At 40.3% G+C, this 21,959-nt stretch overlaps 1 protein-coding gene across 7 annotated transcripts in view; it reads left to right on the top strand.

The window, feature by feature from the left end:
• The window catches only part of QKI (QKI, KH domain containing RNA binding), a 140,096-nt gene that overhangs the window by 50,362 nt on the left and 67,775 nt on the right, over positions 1-21,959 (top strand). For all 7 annotated transcript variants that reach the window (XR_006786113.1, XM_045842676.1, XM_045842677.1 and 4 more), the window contains exon 3: positions 7,148-7,264. Coding sequence is in view for 6 of the 7 variants with exons in the window: in XM_045842676.1 (XP_045698632.1) it covers positions 7,148-7,264 (117 nt within the window). In the remaining variant the exon portion in view is untranslated. The remainder of the gene's footprint in view (positions 1-7,147; positions 7,265-21,959) is intronic.

The raw sequence follows: 21,959 nt of genomic DNA on the forward strand, positions 1-21,959 counted from the left end.
GATTAAGACAGTAATCCCAGTCAGTAAAGACAGGTGAAAATACAAGGTCTGTCCAGAAGGTATCCAGACATGAACTAGGAAAAATAGAGACAATTATTAAAGATACAAGATACAAGAAACATTATCCATAGGATGATGACACCTTGGGCCCTCACACAATTCTTCCAACCACTATCAGCTGCCCCATCATTATTTTTCTGAATTTCATCAAAGGTTTGAAATCTCTTCCCTTTTTAAAGGTGATTTTAGTTTTGGGGAAAGCTGGAAGTCCTAAGGCCCCAAATCTGGGCTGTAGTGGGGCTGAATCATGTGGGTGATTGGATGTTTCACCAAAAAACTCTGTATGAGAAGATGCGTAAGTGGGCACATTGTTGTGATAAAGCTGCCAGTCACCAGCTGCTCACAGCTGTGGCCTTTGGAATCATCCGAATAGTTTCCATAGAGGAATGTTCGAGCTTAACACAAAATTAGATGCAGAATTGTTGCTCTAGTCACTGTCATTTTGAATGTGACAGCCACACAGTGCACATGCTCACTCAGCAGCATCTACTGCCCCCGCTGACTAGTACAGTGAAGTCGTAATCATTCACACATGTGCATTCCAGTCCGCTCTCCTTGGCTGCCAGGTTACAGCAATGTCGCACAAACTGTTCTCCTTATACTAACAATGGTTAGACTTTTTCTGGACAGACCTCGTATTGAGAAGGTAAAGTATGGACATGTAAAAGTAGTATGATGATATGTTTTGGGATATAGGTGAAGAAATTCTAAAAACAATAAACTTGAATCTGAAGAGAGTTTTTATAAACGCTACTGAACATTTTGAATGAGCAACAAGAATGAGAAAACTAAATGTGAGTTTCACATTTGGTTTTATGAGTTTTGGTTTGATCAGAGTACATATTTGAGGTCTTTAGGAGAGAGGCATTATACTGTGCTGATTGATCGAGGTGTCCTAAGATTCGGACTACTTTTGTGATCTCTCATGTACCGAATATAAGTGATGATGGTAACTGCCTTTCAGTATTACCCTCATTAAGTAACTATTGCGTATAAAGTGGCCAAGCATTGGAAGCTGGCTCATCCTGGACCCTCATTAATAAAACATGCTTCCACATACTCAACATCTAAGAAATGTGGGGTGACATGGTCTTTGCACTCATGACATTTGTATGTTGAAATGGAAAGTGGAAATAATAGTTTTGTTTTTATGACATCTGTTATTTGTAATTCTGAGATTAGTCAGTCAGGCTTACCATTTGAGCAATTTCTGAAATGTAGGAGAGTTCTTAGGCTGCATGTAACTTAATTAGTGATTGCATATTTTGCTGTGGGGGTGAAAAAAATCACTGTGATTTCTGTGAACACTTTTAAATTGTATCGTTCAACAATTTGAATAAGTATTAGTTTTTTCTGTGTGCTGTTTATTGTTTGAGGCACTGTGGAGGAAGGAAACGAGACCAGGTGCTGGTTCCTAACTTGGGAAATCACCTGCAAGGGACATGCAGATGGTTGCGTGCACCGTGTGATAAGGACTCTATGTGAGGGTGGTTACAAAGCACTCCGAGGTGGCCACTTCGGAGGAGGAAAAAAATCAGCTGTGGAGGAATCAAAGAATACGCAAGGAAATCACAGAGGAAACGTTTGAACTCAGTATTGTGTGATGAGGAAGAGTTGACATGGTTGGTGGGAGGAAGGACCCAGGAAGGTGTTCCAGGGAAGATTTAAAAGTATCTGATGCTTTTAGAGAACAGTGATTGCTCACGCGTCTGAACAGAAGGGCGACGGCAAAACTGAAGTTTGGAAACGTCGTCGGGATTTTGTGAAGGGGCTGTGTGATGCGAGTTTGTGCTCCGCACTGCCGAATACATTGTCGTATTCTTGTGCCCCAAAACTCCTGTTGGCTTTCATTGCCTCATATTTTTATTTTAATTGGCTAAAAAATTATTTTCCCAAGCACTTGTTATCTAGCTTCTAGGAGGATAATTATCTATCTCACTCACCTGGTTATTTTTTAATGGTTTTAGACTTTTCCCCAATTACCTTACTTTGCATGTATAAAGCTCACTTTTTTTGCCCAAATTTTTGAGGGGAAAAGAAGGATGCACATTACGCACAGGTGTGATGATCACACACCCCGGGCTAACAAAGGGTCTAATAAACCTGCGTGCAGTGCGCGCGAAAACGCTGATGTGCACTCTGCACAGGACGCGTTGCACACGCCACGTGCGGCGTGCCCGAGCTCAGAAGGCGGTCTGTCGTACTCTGGGGTGTCCAGACTCACACACCACAGCTGTTACATTTTGGCTATTCCTGATTGTCATCCCCCCTCCTTAAGCTGCTGGTGTGCGTGCCGTTTCTTACATACGCTGTGCCACCAACAGAAGGTGTGTATAAAAGGCACATATGTGAAAAGTTTTGAAAAACGATTTCTATAGTAATTACTATGTAGCGTAAGGAGACATTTGGTTGCTTATCCACAATAATAAGAAGATACAAAAGGGATAAGACATTTGTTTTCCCCCAAAACAAGATAGTTTGATGTATTTGTTCTGCTATTTTTAATGAAAAATAGTTGTACAGTAAGTTCTCACTCAGTGTCATCCATAGGTTCTGTGATTGTAGGCAAGACGAGGTATAGCGAAACCAATTTCTGCCATGGGTTAGCTGGTGCAAGGAAGTGTGGAGTCCGTAGGGCAACTCCTTGGTGTCGCAGAGAAACGACGTCGGGTGAGACGGGGTGATTCCAGGCCCGCTGTGCCGCTGGGCGGTCACCGCTCTGCTCTCACCTTACTCGCGTGCACAGGCTGGGCTCGCCCTAGGTGGCTCCTTCCTTTTCTCCTTTCGTCATTTGCTCAGTAAATGGCTTCATTTGACAAATACACTCAGGTGTGTGTCATACCTGTTATGTTACCGATGTGATACTAATGTAAGGTGTCACTTTAAAAATGCTAGACACAGATTTTAAAACACCATCAATCTGTGTAAAGAGTAACCCCAAGAAGTGCATGTTTAAAAAAAATCCAAAATTTTAAGCAGAAATTACTCTTTCCTATTTCTTAAAAGTGTTCCACTGACAATAGTTACCTGTTTTGATAGTGTGTCACAGGAGGTTTTATCTTTAGTTGTATGTATGTTAAAAAGCTAATGGAAGGGTTTGCCGTAATGCTTTATATATTGTCATTGGTAGGAGTCTGTCATTTCTGTTTATAACGAAGTGAGCAGCAACGAATAGCCTTAGACATAATTGTTGTTAACCTCTTAGAAAAGAACCTGCCACTTCGCATAAATATAGTCGGTGAGCCATGGAGAAGGTCTGTACTTAAACAGTAGGGTTAATGAATGTCTTTTTTCTTTATTTTGGTCTTTAAAGTCGCAGTTAGCTCAGGCTGTTTGAAATGATTTTCTTTGAATGTGTTGAGACATTGTTTTAATTGAATGAAGCTGCAGAACTAGCATGATAAATCAACACAGAATGAATTTTAATGCAAGGCATACAATATTAACTTGGAAATTGGTTGCAGTAGACAAAGCAGCTGCTATGATTAATTTTTTTTCATTCTGCACTTACGACATTCTGAGAAGGATGACCTTGACAGTCTCAACTGTATTGGAGTCCCAGTGGTAGGCCCTGTGAACACCCTTGAGCTGGAGTTTTTGGTTGGGTAATAGAGATTGGTTCATTTTTAAGGTTACAAAAATGTTGTGTTACAGAATTAATATATTGGTTTTGAGTGGTTTTAAAACATTTCTTATTAATAAATAATCACTGTGAGGATTATTGAGCTGTGGGAAGTCTTTTTCTATGTAATTTTAATGCTGTGGTTCCGCAGAAGAGGTTGAATGTCTGAAAAGAATAAAATGTGCCAAAGAGTGTCTTCCAAGTGTATACATGTTACGAAGTGTAGGCCAGCCAGTTTGGTAGAAGGTTCAAGTCAAAAATAAGTAGTTTTTTGAAGCACAGAAGTACCTGTGTACTTAATGCAGTTCTGCAGACATCCTCAGCCGTGAGTGCGATACACAACGTGTGCACAGGGTGTGCCGTGCTGGCACAGCATGGGCCTGGACAGAGTGTGGTGACCAAGGTGTGGCCAGCACGGTGGGGTGTGTTACAGGCAGTCGGGGTAACACACGGAGGACAGGGGCTTTACAGAGTTCGTGAGAACAGGGGATTTCTCCTCTTTCTCCTCTTTTGTTTTGATCTCTAGTGTCTGTTTTGCTCCTTATCACACAGCAGACCTTATATAAATGTTTTATTGAGTCGAATTTGAAAATGGAAGGCCTTTCTCTATTCAGCTGAAAAAGACCCAAAGTAAGTACAGTGAGTGAGGAACAGACGTCTAGATCCTTGTCTCTGTCTCAGCTGTTTTGAGGGGCGGAGCGGGAGGGAAGTTGTGTAGAATCTGTGACTGTATAGAAAGGTGAAGTTATAATAGTAAGTTGCAGAAAAGTAGGAAGAGCTTGCTGTAAGTGAACATAGGGACAGGCCTGTTGATAAACTTTCTGTGAGATGTGTATTTTCTCTCTTTCTCCCACCCTTGTTCTAATGTATTTTACTTTATGCTGCCTGAAGTTATGTCAGTTCTTGATCTGTGTCTGCTAAAAGGCAGCCACTTAAAAAGGCCATGGGTCCCCTTGCTGGTGGCTCCTTTGGTTGGTTGGATCATCGTCCTGTACATCGAAAGGTTGTGGTCAGGGCGTATACAGGAGATAATCAGTCAGTGTTGCCCCACTTCTTCTCTCTCTAAAACCAATAAAAACATATCCATGGGTGAGGATTAAAAAAGATGCCATGGACTTTTTTCTGTTTAAGGACTAATAGGGTAATTCAGACTATCTGAGCAATTCTAGTAAAATTAAACAAAACAGGAAGAAACATCTGCTTGAATGCAGCAGAGATGCAGTAATACCGGGCAGAATGCTAGCTCCAGATACTGAGGAGGGCAGAGGATGATCCAGAATGGACGCCTGGCTTTGGAGAGCTGCTTTTCCTCTGGGTGTGTCTGCTGAATCTGGAGAGGACAGCTGGGAGGCTGACCTTTGGGGGCAGAGTCTGAGTCTGTGACCCATCTGCATGGCGCCTTCACACCTCCAGTCGTAGCTGTGGTTGCGGCGGCGGGTCGGCCTCGAGTTTTCTCGGCCTCTGAAAGTGAAGTTGTTGTTGGTGATCTTGGGTTGCTAGTAGCAGTAAGCACCTGGCAGAGAGATGATATATATATCCTCTCTGGAGGAAGGTCATGTCACTTTAGGCCCTGTGTTACTTCTGTCAGCTGTTTTGCATGCACAGTGTCTAGCCGACACTAAGAAATAACCAAACACATAAGAAGGTAAGGTGACATTAACACACACGAAGAAAGGACGGGGCAGCAGAAAGAGATCCACAGGGACTGCTGACAGTCTTTACATACTAGATGTGAGGCAGAAGACAAATTGGACAGCCATGGCAGAAATGGACACTCCCAAAGGAATATTAAACGGAAACATTCCTGAACTGGAATAAACATGTTTAACAGAAGGTTAGAGCCATTTGGGGAGAGCATCAGAGAACTGGAAGACAGAGCAGAAGAAATGACTCAGCCGTGAGAGTCGGCAGGAAGGAGCAAGTGGGAGGAAGTGTGAATTGCTGGAGGGACACGGTCAGAGCATCTCATGTGTGTCGTGGGAGGGTTAGCAGAAGAGAGAGGGGCCAGGAGTGGGGTGGGGGGAGATTGTGGTTGAGAACCTCCAAACCAAAGAAATACAGTCACAGATTCATGAAATTCTGAGCCATCAAGTGAAAACCATCCCTAACCCTATTATAGTAAAACTGCTCAAAACTGATGGTAATGAGAAAACCTTAAAAGTAGCAAAAAGAAGATGGTTACCTTCGCAGGAGTAGCAGTGAAAGTGGGTGACAGAGTGGCTTAGGTTGGGTATCAAGCACAATATGCTGAGCAGTGGACAGGGGTGAGGGGTTTTATTGGAATATGTAGAGGTGGTTCGGGCAACTTTCAGAATTTGGGGTCTTCTGGAACTAGATCAAGTGGTTATAGGCTCAGAGTTGCAACTGAGGGTGGAAAAAGTTGTATCAAAGTTGGCTAGCAGCTGAGTGAGGTGCGGGGTAAGAGCCACTGAGCAGAGGGTTGAAGAAGTGCCCCAGCTCCTCCAGCCCTGACAGCATGTGACTTTCACGCGGTGACGGCCCAGCAGAGGGCCAGATGCAGGGAAAAAATAGGAAGCTGTGCACATGAGAAGCATTTCCTATGGGTTTTTGTGGAAGTGATGATAAGCACTCACTTTGGCCTTTCATGCAGAGGACATGTGAATGAGGAACATTTACTTTTCAATGTTGAGTTATTCAGTTCTTTACCTTAGCATTTCATCCTCCCCCTCCCCCAAATAAACTTCTGTATATGAATGATAGAAGTTTCTGTTAAGGGATGCTACTTCTTTATTTATGCAGTTACTTTTATCACTGTCTTATTCATGGAAAGAAGTAAACTTCCTTCCAAAAATAGTAGTATAAGTTAAAGGTAGGATGGAAAAAAGAAAATAGGGAATCAGACGTAAAATTTTGCAAGGAATGTGATGAAAAAGGATACTTTTAATTTAAGACTTAAACATTTAGTACAGGGTGGAATCCAAATTTGGCCACCAGAGTTGAGTTCTGATAGGCCACCTAAAAATACAGTCTCTGAACATTTGCATTCGAGAAAGTATAACTTTGCTTATTAGGTAAATAACAGCATTTTTCCCTGAGGATTTCAGTTAAAAAAGAAGAAAAGCAATTACTGTTTAACACAATGAACAGTTCCCTGACGACCATCATTACAGAATTTTTGGAAGACATTTTCATTCTTGGGTAGCATCCAAAATTCTGCATGTGCTTTGGTTTATATTCCACGTTGATGGACAGTACCGGGTAGTACCCTTTCAGGTAGATGGTATTGTCCCTAACTTATAGTTTGTATTAATACATACGAAAATTTTTGTGCTGGAAAACGAGCTGTTGTACCTACATCCCTCAACTCGGAAGGAAATTCATAAGGACTCTTTAATGGTATTTCAGCTGAGTAGTAAAAAGTAATTTGAGAAAGTAAAGATATGTTTTTAAATAATTTAACAGCTATAAATTCAAGAAAATAATGTATGGTGACTTTTTTTCCAGTTTAATTTTGTTGGGAGAATCCTTGGACCTAGAGGACTTACAGCTAAACAGCTTGAAGCAGAAACGGGATGTAAAATAATGGTCCGAGGCAAAGGCTCGATGAGGGATAAAAAGAAGGTAAGTTCTTGAAAACAGAGGCAATTCTTTATGTGAGTAATTTAATTAAACTTTTGTATTCTAATGAAGTATTCAGATTTTTTGTGTAAAGCACTGCACATTATTTCATGTCGGAGACTTGAACGCTTTAAAGGTGTCAACATGATGTTGCCCTGCTAATTAATATTTTTCACTTAGCCAGCTGAAGTGCCACTTGATCCATCATGTTAACCTTGGTTTTCACAATCAGAAGCTTCCAATTTGGGGATTAGTGAGACTGTCGTGTGTATAAAAATACGTAATTAGAGGTTTGGGAGATCCAAGGTGTTTCTCTTGAGATGCAGATGAGAACAGTCACCCAGCCTCATTTTTGGTTTCACCAGCTCTTTGTGTTGATCGTAAGTTTTATAGACATTTTACTTTAAAGCATATTGTTTCTGTTTGTTCTTTTCTCCTACTTGTTCTTGTTTTACCATTTTAATTAATAAAGACCCAGCTCTGTACTTATAATTTGTTTTTAGGAAGCTTTTATTTGCCTAGTCTAGTTTCCTTTTATATAGCAATACTATGAGGCAGAATATCTTTGTGTAAAAAACATTTTGACTTATTTTTTTAAAAAATCCTAGATTATGTTGCCAAAGATTAAACTTATTGTGAGGAGGCATTTTTGTTGTTGTTGTTGTTGTTGTTGTTGGCTTGTTTTTTTGTTGTTTGTTGAATGCTTTGCCTGGCAAGGACTCTCAGGTGGTAGCCCTGGGGTCAGCTTGTGTTTGCGCATGTGCACGGAGCTTCTCGGCGACGCGGACCTGCAGTCTGTCCTGGCCGCGCCAGCGCCCCGCCTCCTGCTGCCGAAGCTCTCCCATAAGCTGACTGCATTGCCATCACTTTTTTCTCCCTACAGACAAATAATGAGTCAGTAGCTAAAAAGTCCTCATTGGTGTAATTTTTTAAATGTTACTGTAACTTGATCTTGTCATCTGAGTTTAAAGATGAGACAGCATGTGAGTTCCCCTTTAGTATATTTAGATACTGTATTAAAACTATTTTTGTTAGGATCTTAACTGTTAAGACTCTAGATTCTCAGTCAGCTGGGTGATAATCTTGAATGTACTGTCTGTCATTCACTATGGGTTCCCACATTTCTGCTTACGGTTGCATTGTCATTGAGTAGTGCTGCTTTCAGAACCTGGGGACAAGGAGGTGAAATCTTGACAACTGAAGGATAAATAAACCTTCACCAAAAGATGAGTGTGTCCATCCGTTTAAAAGGTTAGTCTTAGCATCAGTGAACAGCACATGCTTTGTCCTCTCGTCGCCTTCTGTTCATTCTGCAGTAACGGCTTCCCCTTCCTTCACTCCTGCCTGACAGACACCATGGCTGAGAGCTGGCAGTATGGAGTAAGGCAGGGCAAAGTCTGTTTTCCATTAGCAGGAGAACAGAGTGGTTAGGAGAGTGAGCTCTGCAGCCAGATTGCTTCAGTTTGAATCTTGATTCTTTCACTTAGCAGCTTTGTGACCTTGGACAAGTTATTTAATCTCTTTGTGGTATATACGAAGTCTGTCTGGAAAAAGTCCAGCCATTCTTAATATAGTGAGAATGGTTTGTGTGACATCAATGTAACCTGGCAACCAAGGAGAGTGGACTGGAATGCGCATGTGTGAACAATGACATCTTCACTGTACTAGTCAGTGGGGGCAGTAGATGCTGTTGAGTGAGCGTGTGCACTGTGTGACTGTCATATTCAAAATGACAGTGATTAGCACACTGGATCTGCATCAGATTTTGCCTTCAACTTGAACAGAGATTCCACAGAGGAATCTGTGGAAACTACTCAGATGATTCAGAAGGCCACAGCTGTGGGCAGCTGGTGAATGGCAGCACGACAGTGCACCTGCTCATGCATCGCTTCTCATGCAGAGGTTTTTGGTTTTCTTTTGTTGTTGTTGTTGTTTGTTTTTTTTTTTTGTTTGTTTTGAGAAACATCAAATTGCCCAGGTGACTCAGCCCCACTACAGCCTAGATTTGGCACCTTACAACTTCTACCTTTTCCCCAAAACTAAATCACTTTTGAAAAGGGAAGAGATTTCAGACCTTTGGTGAGATTCAGAAAAATAATGATGGGGCAGCTGATGGTGGTTGGGTGAATTGTGTGAGGTCAAGGTGTCTGCTTTGAAGGGGACTGAGGTGTCATTGTCCTATTTACAATGTTTCTTCTACTTTTTATCTTCTTCAATAAATATCTCTCTCATAGTACCTGGCTGGATACTTTCTGCACAGACCTCGTATATGAAATGGTACTTGTAATGTTGCTTATCTGTTACGGTGCTTGTGAGTATTAAATTAATCCTAAAATACTTAGGATAGTGTTTTGTCATACAGTAAACGATTAATATTAATGTTCTTAACAAATTTTATCTTAACATTGTTTGATGGTACATTTTATGTTTAAACTCCCGGGTGTATAATAGGAATTCTACAGATTTTTTTTTTTTTTTTTTTAGATTTTATTCATTTAGTTTTTAGAGAGAAGAGGGAGGGAGAAGGAGAGGGAGAGAAACATCAGTGTGTGGTTCCTCTTGCACGCCCCCTACTGGGGACCTGGCCCACAACCCAGGCCTGTGCCCTGACTGGGAATCCAACCAGCTACCCTTTGGTTCTCAGGCCTTTACTCAGTCTAGTGATCCACACCAGCCAGGGTGGAATTCTACAGATTTTTAAGCTTGGAAATAAATGACAGTACTTATTTTGTCACCTTTGAATATCCTGTATTCTCATGACTTTTCTGTTCTCCTTCTCTGGTTGTGGGTGTGTTCATATTCTGTCTTGTCTTAATCACATGTATAAGTAGTTCACACATTTTATTTGTTTTTTATGTCTACTGTTGTTTATTAAAATTTTAAAAAGCTTGCCCTGGCTGGCGTAGCTCAGTGGATTGAGCGCGGGCTGCGAACCAAAGTGTCCCAGGTTCGATTCCCGGTCCGGGCATATGCCTGGGTTGCAGGCCATGACCCCCAGCAACTGCACATGGATGTTTCTCTCTCTCTCTCTCTTTCTCCCTCCGGTCCCTCTCTAAAAATAAATAAATAAAATCTTTAAAAAAAAAAGCTTACAGAATATACATGCAAGAAAATGATATTACAATGATACTGAAAAATTGGCTAAGATTACATTTTTAGTTTTATTTAAAGCTACAAATGAACACAACTTGGACATATTAATTGGAATAGCTACCATGTGTTTTATGTTATGGTATGTGGGTTCTGTGGAGAGTTTATAGATTTATAATACCAGGAATATCTTCTGTAATACTAATTTAAATCTATTACACATAATAAATTAACCAAATCACCTTGGGTTATGCTATAGTTTATTTAATGAGCTCTTAAAAATGTTAATAAAAGTAAAGTCAAAATGGAAAGTACTACCATTTCTTGGTGGCTGTTATTTTGAGAAAGACCATGACAAACAGATGGAGACAAGAAGAGGTATTGATGTAAATAGGAAGCCTGGTTGAGGTGTATTTCTGGTGTTTCAAAGGAAAATCCATTTGACTTGAAGCTTTTCTGCAGAGGTGTCCATTTAGGTCAAAGAGTAGAAAGCTAGAAAATAAAGCTTAATTTACTGATTGCCCTAAAATACTGTGATGGAAATGGTGCTTGCTGGTCTGTATTCATCAGCTAGACTGGCAAAATCAGTGAGGGCAGACAGGCTGTGCCCGCTTTGTGGAGCGTTTCCCTGGTGGTGGAGGAATACCTGGCATACGGTAGGACCTGGAAAAGTACCTGGGAAGGGAGCACATACTTCATGAAAGGCATAGATGCCCCTCCCTCCCTGACCTCCAGACCCCTATAAAGGATTTTGTAAATAGAGAAAACTATAAAACCTATGGGCTTTTAATCCTTTGGGGACGATAAGGCAGTACCGTATTATTCTGAGCTGTTTGAAATAGTGGAGTGACTATGCCACTTCCATTTTCATTCTTTTGGATTGATACTGCTTTAGCGTTATTGATGGGCATAAGAGCACTGATTTTGAATGCAATGGAACCGAAGAGTCGGAACTGCAGCGAGACTTCATGACAGACTTGGAGGTGTCTGTCTCCAGGCCAGCGTGTGGCGGTGCTTTTCTGTAGCTGACCACCCGTACCTCGGTCTCCGATAGTGACAGGGCCTCTGCCTGTGGAAACGGGTTTTGTGTGGGTCGTCCTTTTGGTCTGTAGTGAACTTTGTATTATGTAGTATTCTAAGTATTCTAAGTATGTATAATGTATTTACATACATGTAATTATTGTGAGTTTAGTTATTTCCACTTTGTAGATGAGGAAACTGAGGTTCAGGGAGGGTGCCTAATTTGCCGAAGTTCAGGTGCTAAAAAATAGTTAAAATTTGAACATAGAGCCTGTACTCTATTCTATGGCGTACTGTCTTCTAGTTACAAGCCATTTATAAGAGTGGTATCAACTTCAGAAATATTAGAAGACCCTGAATATTGAGTATTCTAAGCTTTATGAAGTCAATAGGATTTCTCCAAGCTTTTTGTTCATTCTCTAAATAATATATTTTGAAATTTTTATAAGCATTACTGTTTTGGTTTTCGTAAATCCTTCCTTTAGACAAGATTTTATCCCTTGTTTTCTGATGGGAAACCATATACTCGCGCAGATGAGAAATGCTAGAGAAGCCCTGGCTGGTGTGGCTCGGTGGACTGAGTGTCAGCCTGCGAACCAAAGGGTCGCTGGTTCGATTCCCGGTCAGGGCACAGGCCTGGGTTGCAGGCAAGGTTCCCAGTGGGGGGCATGTGAGAGGCAACCACACATTGATGTTTCTCTCCCTCTCTTTCTTCCTCCCCTTCTCTCTGGAAATAGATAAATGAAATCTTAAAAGAAAAGAGATGCTAGAGAAGTAATTTCGGGAAAAGAAAGTGATTATTTGTAGTTTCTTAATTGAGGTGATAGGGCTGTAGGGGCTGCATGAAGGGCTGTGGGAAAAACGTCTATGCTAGAAGGCATGGTCCACCCTCAAAAAAGCACAGGGGCAGCCAGCTAGTGTCCAGTGTATCAGATGAAAACATGGCAGTCATTAAAACGGAAGAGTGTTTTGTGCATACTTAGATACTTGGTAAATTATTGCGGAGTTGGAGTTATTATCAAAGTGGCAGGTGAAGCCCACCTTTGGGGAGCTGTGTGAACGGTTTTGTAGGGAACACTCTTTGGAGATGTGTCTTACCACCCCCCTTAGCTCTTTTCCGAGACCTCCCCTGTCATAAGCGGGCTGGGGCTCAGTGGCCCCGCTGGCGAGTCTGCCCCACGCTGCTGGCCCCAGATGTGGAGGGGGGGAATGTGGACCGTGGACTAAAGCCAGTTCAGTTAAGTGTTGCATCTTCTGGAAATTTCCAGTGAGACGCAGCAATTCTAGTTAGAGTTCTTTGCTGGAAACGGAGGAATGCGCACCGAGAGGATCCGATGGCCGTTCTGGAGCCGCTGGTGACATGGGCCGATGGTGTCGGCCGCGTTCTCCGTGCGTGTGATGTCTCACTCGGCCGTGCGGCAACCGCAGAAGGGAGTTCTGCTCTTACTGTTGGGAGGCTTGAAGAGATGAGTGATTTATCCAGTCCCTTGTTTCTCAGTAGTGACTGCGTGAAATGCAGACGTGTATCGCAGGCACTCAAATTCAGCTGTACAGATTGTTCTCATGAGAAAATGGGCTCTGAATTTGAAATCAGATATGTCTTTAATAAAGTTTTAAATCAATTTTTAGCTTTACCTTTGTTTCCCAGATATATTTGACCATAGGCTTTCCTTTTTAAGAGATGTTTCTGTAACTTTTTGAGAAACTACAGTTTTGTGGAATATGATTTATGAAATGTTATTAGAGAAGGCATATTGTGTCATTGTAAACATAGGTAGAATTTCATAACATTTTTTACATGCTACTTTTCATATACATTACATATTTTCTTGAATATCTCATAGCTTATTTCTTACAGTTAATATGTATTTTAATATGTGATATTTTTATAAAAGTTTGCAAGTACAGATGGCCTGAAAAAGATATTAAACATCCCTGCTTCTCTCTCTCTAGATGCTCTCTTGCTGGCAGCTTGCTGTGTCTGCTTGTAGAGTTTCCTCATGTGGTTATGTGCGTGTCCACATGTGTTGTGTGGAATGTGGGTCACATTATACATGATGCTTTATAATTAGTGTTTTCTCCTGCAGCTCTGCATTCTGTCTTGTGTCAATTGACCAAATAATTGAGCTTTATAAGGCTAAAGGCTTTTTCAAGGCAGTGTAGATAGCCATGTGCAATAATGTATTTGATTTGGGGAGTGGCTGATACTTTTGTTTTAATGAAAGATGTTAACTGTTGTCTCGACACTTTGAAAGACATCAAATTAATACAAGTGTTCGGTGGGTCCACAGAAGCGGCTATGATCACTGCGACATAACGTTGTGTACAAACATGTCACCAAACAGCCTGTGTTCTTGATCTTTTTGAATACTTGGCTTTTTCACAATCTTTAGCATAGGTACAGTTTATTTTAGAATAACTTTCTTCATGGTGAATTTTAAGCTGTATTTATTAGTCACCCAGTGTCAGCCTCGCCTGTCTCCTTCCATGTGTGCCTTCACTCCTCTGTCCCCCGGATGGTTTGGGGAGCCAGTTCCAGACACAGTTTCATCTGTAAATATTTTATTAGTTGTTTCTGAAGTAGAGAGCCTCTTTGCTATTGTTTTTTGTTTGTTTCTTTTTGCTTTTTAATCCTCACCCAAGGACATGCTCACTGACCTCAGAGAGAAGGGAAGGGTGGGAGAGAAGCATCAGCGTCAGAGACACACATCTGTCTGTTGCCTCTTGCATGCACCCTGATGGGGGGCCGATCACATGTGCCCACACACGTGCCCTGACTAGGAATCATGCCTGCGACTTTCAGGTTTCTGGGACGACGCGCCAGCCAACCGAGCCGTCCTGGCCAAGGCATGTTTGCTTTTACTCACAGAGTTTTCTTCGCATCATCAGATGCCTTGTCGGCACTCACTTCCCTCTTGTCTGGTGCATGTGCTCTTGCAAACGTCGGTTTGAACGGCACCCAGTTGAGGGCCGTGCACGCAGCAGTGTATCTATGTCCCCCGATCGGTAGAGCTCTCCACGTCCTCCTCCCCTTGGTTCCATTCCTCCTTGCAGCTCATTTGCGAAGGCGCTGAGCCGCTTGTCTTGACGCGTTCCTGTGCATGTCGCTGATGGCATTTTCATGGTGGTGTCTAATACTCTGTTCCCTGTATTTCTTATGAATTGGTAGCAAGAAAGTTTTAATCACATTTGAGCTCTTGCCCTTCGTTCCTCATTTCCTTTCTTCTTTTTGAAAGAATATTTCACAAGTAGTCTTTGTGGTGGCACATAAAATCTGGTTTCCTCTCTCTGATTTTAGCAATCATTGTTGACGGTTTCCTAGGTTCTTTATTTCAGTAGGAGTTGCAAAATAGCTATATCCTAGTTCCTTCATTAGTATTGGCCAGATTTACTTTTACAGCAAAGCTGAATAAATGCTCAGTTTTTTATTCACTAGTTTTAAAGTAATGAGTTGGTTCCTAGTGGTCCTCCAAAGGTGAAGAAGTAGTGTGTGTTTTGTTTTCTTTTGAGTATCATTGTGAATGCATTTAAACAGTTTTGATGTGTTTTAGTTCTTCGCAGTAAGTGTTTTTAACTAATTATGTTGTTTGGCCTGTGGGTACCTCTTCAAGTTCACCTCTAAGTCCTTTCGACACAATCGCAGTAGTTGTAGCTAGTAGTTTTGCTTTCTGGTGTGATAGGCTAGTCTTGGCTCATCTTTTAAGATTTCTTCCCCAGACTTGGAATCAGCCATTTCTTTAAGGAGCTCTAGTTACTGTTAGTGGAAAAAATAGTGTTAGTATTTAGAGATTGCATTATGGGGTCTAGTGATGCTCATTACTTTGTAGTCCTTTTCATCACAGAGCTAGGAGATACACACACACACACACACACACACACACACACCCCTGATACAGTTCTGCAAGTTCATTCTTATTAAAAAATCAAGACTACAGTGTTTTGTTTAATTGAACTTGTATCTGTATTTTCTTTTGCACTGAAAATTCTGGTTCCTAATGTCACAAAATAACCAACTTACTTTATTCTAAAATATGCAAAACATCTCAGAATTACAATACAGACACTACAGCCAACAGTATTTATCAGTGAAAACAACTTTTCTGCATTTTTTTGTTTTTAGGGTATATTTCACTTGAGATACAAATTACTATGTTTTCCACAATAGTTACTTGGTGTACAAGTTATGCCATCATATAGATCCACTGTTAAGCTCATTTGTTGTTGTTGCTGATTTTCTAGTCTTAAGAATTGCTTAAATTATTTTTCTGTTACTTGTAAAATATTTACATAGTTCCAAAGTCAAATGTACAATTTTCAGAGAAGTCTGCCTTTTATCCCTCCTTCCTTTATCTATTTTCCTCTTTGCCATTTGTGTAAATTTTTAATATAGTTTTTGATTTAGCCTTCCATTTCTATTTTTGACATAAAAGTTATGGAAGTATGACAGTTGGGTGTTTTGTATGTGTATAATTTCTCAGTCCTTCCATAGATTGTTATATACTCTACACTTTTCTACACCTTGCTAAATAAGTGTGTGTTTTTTACTTCATGGCATATCATTGAGATCGCTTAATTGGGAGTCTATAGAGACAGTCTTAATCCTTTTAATAACTTCACCATATGCCATTGTGTGGCTGTACCATGAATTGCTCCAGCATCCCCCTATGAATGAATATTTGGGTTGAGTTAGGCTTTTGTTGTTAAACGTAGGCAGAGTGTTGCATTCAGTAGCTTTCATACATCTTTACAAGTATTTGCTAGTTTACCTATTGGTTAGGGCTCTAAAAGTGGTATTACAATATATAATTTTGCTAGCTTGTACTAAATTTCTCTTTCTAGGGGTTCTGATTTTGCATTACCATGAGCAGTGTATGAGACTACCAATTTCCTAACAGATTCACCAACAGATTTAAACTTTTATATTTTATGGAGGAGACCAAACAGCTATTCAAAGTACCCTTCATTTTTTAAAAAAAAAGTGTTGTTTTTTTTTTTTCACGATTTTATTTATTTATTTTAGAGAGGTGAAGCAAGGAGGAGAGGGAGAGAAACATCAGTGTGTGGTTGCCTGCTCACCCCCACCAGGGACCTGGCCCACAACCCAGGCCTGTGCCCTAGACTGGGAATCAAACCAGTGACCCCTCGGTTCACAGGTCGACACTCAATCCACTGAGCCACACCAGCCTGGGCTATTTTTTGAAGTTTTTAAAATAACATTTATTTTTTAAAAGTTAACATGTGCACATAATAGGGAACTGAAAAACACTAGAAGTGAAGAACAAAGTCATCCTAAAAGCACTTTTAAAGAACCTGTCTCATGAGTGTGTATCTGCGTGTCTGTGCTTTAAAATAGTCATTGCTCTTGTGAACACTGCAGTCATCTCTGGTTTCCCGGTCAGTCAGATGTTCATTTGCAGTGTATTGGCTGTTTTCCCATCAAGCCCATTGATAAGTAATCGTTAGACATAGTTGAAACGGTATTATTGTAACTAGGCTTAAAGTACATTATAACTGTAATAAATTCCTGATTGGGCCTAAGAAACTAATGACTATTTAAAATGTTTTCAAGAGGAAAACTACTGTGATTTTCTGTTAGGTTACATAGCTTTTTTTCAGCTAGGATTCCTCATATGAAACGCAGAACTTAGAAATTCTGCAGTTTTTCTGAGAGTGGTTCATACTGAGTATCATTATATGTGTGTAGGAGTGAAGTTATTTGTATATAATTTTTGCTTTGTGCCAGTCAATGAGACGATTCTCTTGTGGAATCCTCAGGTTTTCCCTCCACTTTATATCCCTGCCTCAGGTCCCTCCTTTTCCTGGCATTGGTGTCTAGGACTCAGTGCATTGGAAAGGAGGAACAGATTCTTAATGCTAATCTTGTAAATTGCATACTCTCAGGAATCTGATTGAATAGTAGTAGTCATGAAAACAGATCAATTGCTTTAGAAGAGTGATTATGAAAATGACAGCATTGTATAATCTGGTTTGGAACGACCCTTATTAAAGCCATGGAGTCTAACACCCTTGTGATATTTATGTAAGTTCCTGCACTGCAAGTAGTCGTTACTCAGTTTTTATTACCTCCTGTGGTGGGTAATACCTTCTTAGGCAGCAGTTTTTGAATGCACCTTCAAGGAGCTTTTACTCCTGGGAGACTGATGTATTGACAGTGAACTGATACACCATGAGATAAATGCTGCAAGATGTTAACACATTGTGCTATGGGATGTCCAGGAAGGAGTGATTCTTTGCTGTTGAGGGTTTCCAGGAAAGCTAGAGAGAAGCTGGACTGGAGTAGGAACTCACAAGGCAGGTGAGTGGGATGCTATTCTAGATGCTCCAAATGATCCACTAGCATCTGTCGTCTCACGTGGCCTGTTGCCATGGAGTGATGAGGTGCGGTAGGCAGGTGTGGGTGTTGGAAGACAAGGCTCGGTCTGAAATACAGGGCCTTCCTTCAATACTACGTTCGAAGGGTTTTTATTTTGAGACCAGTGTATTGGCACCCATATGTTTTTAAGGTAAGAAGTGTGGTGTGTCCGCTGTTTTAAAAAGGTAGTGTGGCCGCGGGAGGGACGAGTGCTGGGGAGGAGAGGCTCGGACCACAGACGGATGACCAGGTCTCAGATGGCCATGCTTGGAAAGTTCTTCCTGGCGGGGAGATAGAATCTGTACCTTCGAAACTTAAATCCTTTGATCTTAATTCTACTTTGAATTCAAAACAAATATATTCACTGAAACCATAGAGCCTTTGACAAAGGCTCTTTTCATATTTGATTACAGTACTTATGTCTTAAAAATACCCTCCTCTAGCTATGAACTAATTCCCAAGTAACTCCAGACTTTCTTTTTTAATGTAATGGGACATGGCATTGCATTCAGCCTCAAATGATTGCTCTTTTTTTTTTTTTTTTTTTTTTTAGTGGAAGGCCTGCCTTTCTGGAAAAGTTTAAATCGGTGTTTTTAAAATAATCTGCAATAAAAAACCATTACAAAAAATTTAGTCATAGACCAGTCCCTCAGAGAAGCAGCATTTTTAAAAGATACAATTTTTTTTTTTTAGATTTTATTTGTTTATTTTTAGAAAGGGAAGGGAGGGAGAAAGAGAGAGAGAGAAACATCAATGTGTGGTTGCTGGGGGCCATGGCCTGCAACCCAGGCATGTGCCCTGACTGGGAATCGAACCTGCGATGCCTGGTTTGCAGCCCGCGCTCAATCCACTGAGCCATGCCAGCGCGGGCCTAAAAGATACAAATTGAATCCTGTTGAAGACTTTTTATGTCACAGGCAGCATTATCCAGTCAGAGCCTTGTGAAAGTTTCTTGCACACTGGATTTGCGAGCCTACAGCTGCTGTTCCGGGCGGCACCGGACCCTGGTGGGGACACCGGCCTGTGAGGTGCTCTGCTTCTTCCTCAAAACCCCTAGCCTAGCTGCATGGTGCCCCCCCTCTGCTGGCATCCACTTCTCCCTCCCTCGTGCCTGCTGTGGGTGAGTTTTTTGTTTAAAATAAAATGTGTTTTGGAATGTTGAGTTTGCTTGTCCTGTTTTTGGGTAAATGTTCATTATGGTCTCAAGTGACTTGACTTAGCCTTGTTTCCAAATACAAGAGTATAAAGCAGTGCAATAAAAATTCAGTGTTTAGTTCAGATTGGGTAGTACTTCCACACACCTACAGTGGAGCCACTGCTCTGCCTGCTTTGGTTAACGAAGACGTATAGGGTTTGAAACAGAAATGCTGCTTTTGTGTGTTTTACAGCACAGTTATTAAAATTTGTGAGGCACTCTTTGAGGGGTAGAAAGATGGATCCCATGAAAATAAACCTTTGTTTTCATTAGTAAAGGAACACTTAAAGTAACCTGTAAAACTTAAGCTAATTACTCCGCCATAGATCTAATACCAAGAAGAGTTAATTGCCCGTGTCTGATGAAATGAGACATGAGTTTCAGTGAAAAGGGAGAGTCCATTTTATCACTAGATGCTGTTAATGAGCCTTTTAAAATTAAGACTTGATTGGATTGCAGTCAGTTAAGGAATATTTGAGCACCTTGTAGTTGTGTTGTATATAACATTTTCTTTTTAGGGGGTTCAATTCTCTGTTGACAGAATTAGTAGTGGAGTGTTGCTGAATTGTATCATTATGCTTCATCAGCTGATTTAACAAGGAACTGTGATAGGAGAATTTTCAGTCATATTAATGATAAATTATTAGGTTGTTTTATGAACCTAGTGACCCATCCTGTTCTATGCAGTTTATTTTTCTGTTTACTCCTTTGGTTATGAAAGATCACTATTTAAAGATAATTACGTGATTGTTCTTTTTATTTTAAAACATGTTTAATTTTTGTTTTAAATCATGTGTAATTGTTAATGCTTTTGAAGATGTGGGTAATGCTTTTTTTTTTTTTTTAAGTCACAAGTTGTACTAAGGCCAGGATGGGTTCATAGCCTGTGGGTCTAAAAAAATTAAAAAGGTGACTGTCACATTATTAAAGTGATTTATTTTGTGAATTATTTGATATGTAGAAAGGAGTAAATAGAAATCATGGTAGATAGTTAGGAATGTTTTATAAAGGTCTTCATAAGTTTCTTAAAGTTTTTGTCAAATTCAAATCCCTGTGTTCTAAATATACAAAACTAATAACTTCACATAGAAAATACTATTTTTAAGAATTTAATGTAAAGGAAATTTTGTATAATATCACCTTTGTAAATAAGATAACTTCTCAGTAGTGACTTGTATTTATTTAAATTATAGGAATTGAATAATAAGAAACGAGTAATTGGAAAAAAAGGTGCGCGAAGATGTGTAATTTGATCAAGCAGTTACAGCAACAGTGTTTTAAAATGTTCAAAATTTAAAAGGGGTCACAACTCTAAAAGAAGTCACAAGTAATGAAAACATGATATTTTGCGAAATCAAATATTTTCTTATGAAAGCCTTTCGTGTTTAGTATAAAACAGGCAGTATTGGTATTTGTTTTAAATAACCTTTCCCATTTGGAGGTGTTATTTGTTGATATGTATTTGAAGATACTAAACTTTTGTGACCTGATTTATTTTACTTAAAAATGTTTTATCTTTGGCCACAAAAACTCATTTATACCTTTAAAATTATTTTACTATAAAAAATGTAAAGAAATCTGCACATATATCATTATTAGGATAAATTTATATAATTTGTTCATTAGAAAATATATTACCAAAATTGCCAGTTAAAGCCACTCTTAAGAATTATAAGCCCTCCCAGCAAGAAATGCAAATGTTTATGTGAAGCATCTCTAAAATTGTGGATATCACTTTTTTAAGGGGACAAACGTACACCTTTTTGCATGTTTTTGGTTAGCAAGGTTAAATCTGTTAATATGCATTTGGATATTAGTGCTCATTTTGTATTGCTTGGCTTGCCGCTTCTGCCACCCCAGACCTCTGCTTCTGTCTTTTCTTTTATCGTTCTTGGGAAAATAAGAAAATATGCCTTAGAAAAGTTGTAAGGGTACTACAATGAATTCCTGCATGCCCTGCGTCTAGATTTGCCACTGTAAAAGACATGCGCATCTGTGCGTGCTTGTTTCTTCTTTCTCTCTCCGCTTATGTGTGCATGTGCACACTTACACACACAGTTAAGGCCTGTCACTTGCTGATTTCCTACTTGCAAATTCACGTGCTTGATAAAATTCATTAGTGATCACTAAAGTAATCTTACGATTTGGGTGGCTTACGATTTCTCAGTCATTTCTGGACATGTGTAGATGAGCAGAGTGATGGGAGCCACGACACTGTGGTTCTCAGCCGAGGGCAGATCAGGTGACCTCAGTCGTCTTGTTGTAGTCATACTGTGGAGGATTTTCTCTTTCATTGTCTGTATAGTGCTATGTTATTTGCATATTTGTGCGTTTTGTTGGTGATTCTGGTGTCAGAATGCTCCCTCCCCCCCAGCAAGAAGCATAGTGCTGGGAGTGTTTCTGAGCATAAGAAGGTCGCAGTGCATGTGTTAGAGAAGCTTCTTCCTTCAAGAATGAGTCACAGTGCGGTTGGCTGTGAGGTCAGTGTTAATCAACAGTATAGATTAAATAAGGTGTCTTTAAACATACACACACAAAATAGGGTTTATTGATTGGTGGATGAAAATGCTGTGACCAGGGGCTCGCAGGAGCAAAACCCTGTGTTTCGGTGTTCTCTGATTCAGTGGTGGCCGGGCTGCATTGACATTGATTGATGAGAGCTGGTGTGCGTGTGTGTAAAATAGTTCTGTCTCAGAACCCGGGCTGGACCCCACACTGCAGCTCCTCGGCTTTTCATTGTCTGTTATGATGCGGGTTTCTCTTACTGTCTCAGGCTGTCATTTTGGCAAGAATATTTTTCAAAAGTGAAGTTTTGTCCTCAGCACCTCACATGAGCAGTTATCTTACTGTGTCCCATTTTTGAGGGTAACTTCAATCATTTGGGTAAAATGGTGTCAATCATATTTTTTCACTGTAGACTTCCTTCTTCCTCCACTTTTAAATTAATGGCTGAGGAGGATAATTTGAAACTTTGTAAATATCTCATTCCCAACAACATTTGCCCAGTGGTTTTAGCTTTG

Source organism: Phyllostomus hastatus, unplaced genomic scaffold (genome assembly GCF_019186645.2).
Source record: "Phyllostomus hastatus isolate PE091 unplaced genomic scaffold, TTU_PhHast_1.1 phas_contig_40, whole genome shotgun sequence".
NCBI lineage: Eukaryota > Metazoa > Chordata > Mammalia > Chiroptera > Phyllostomidae > Phyllostomus > Phyllostomus hastatus.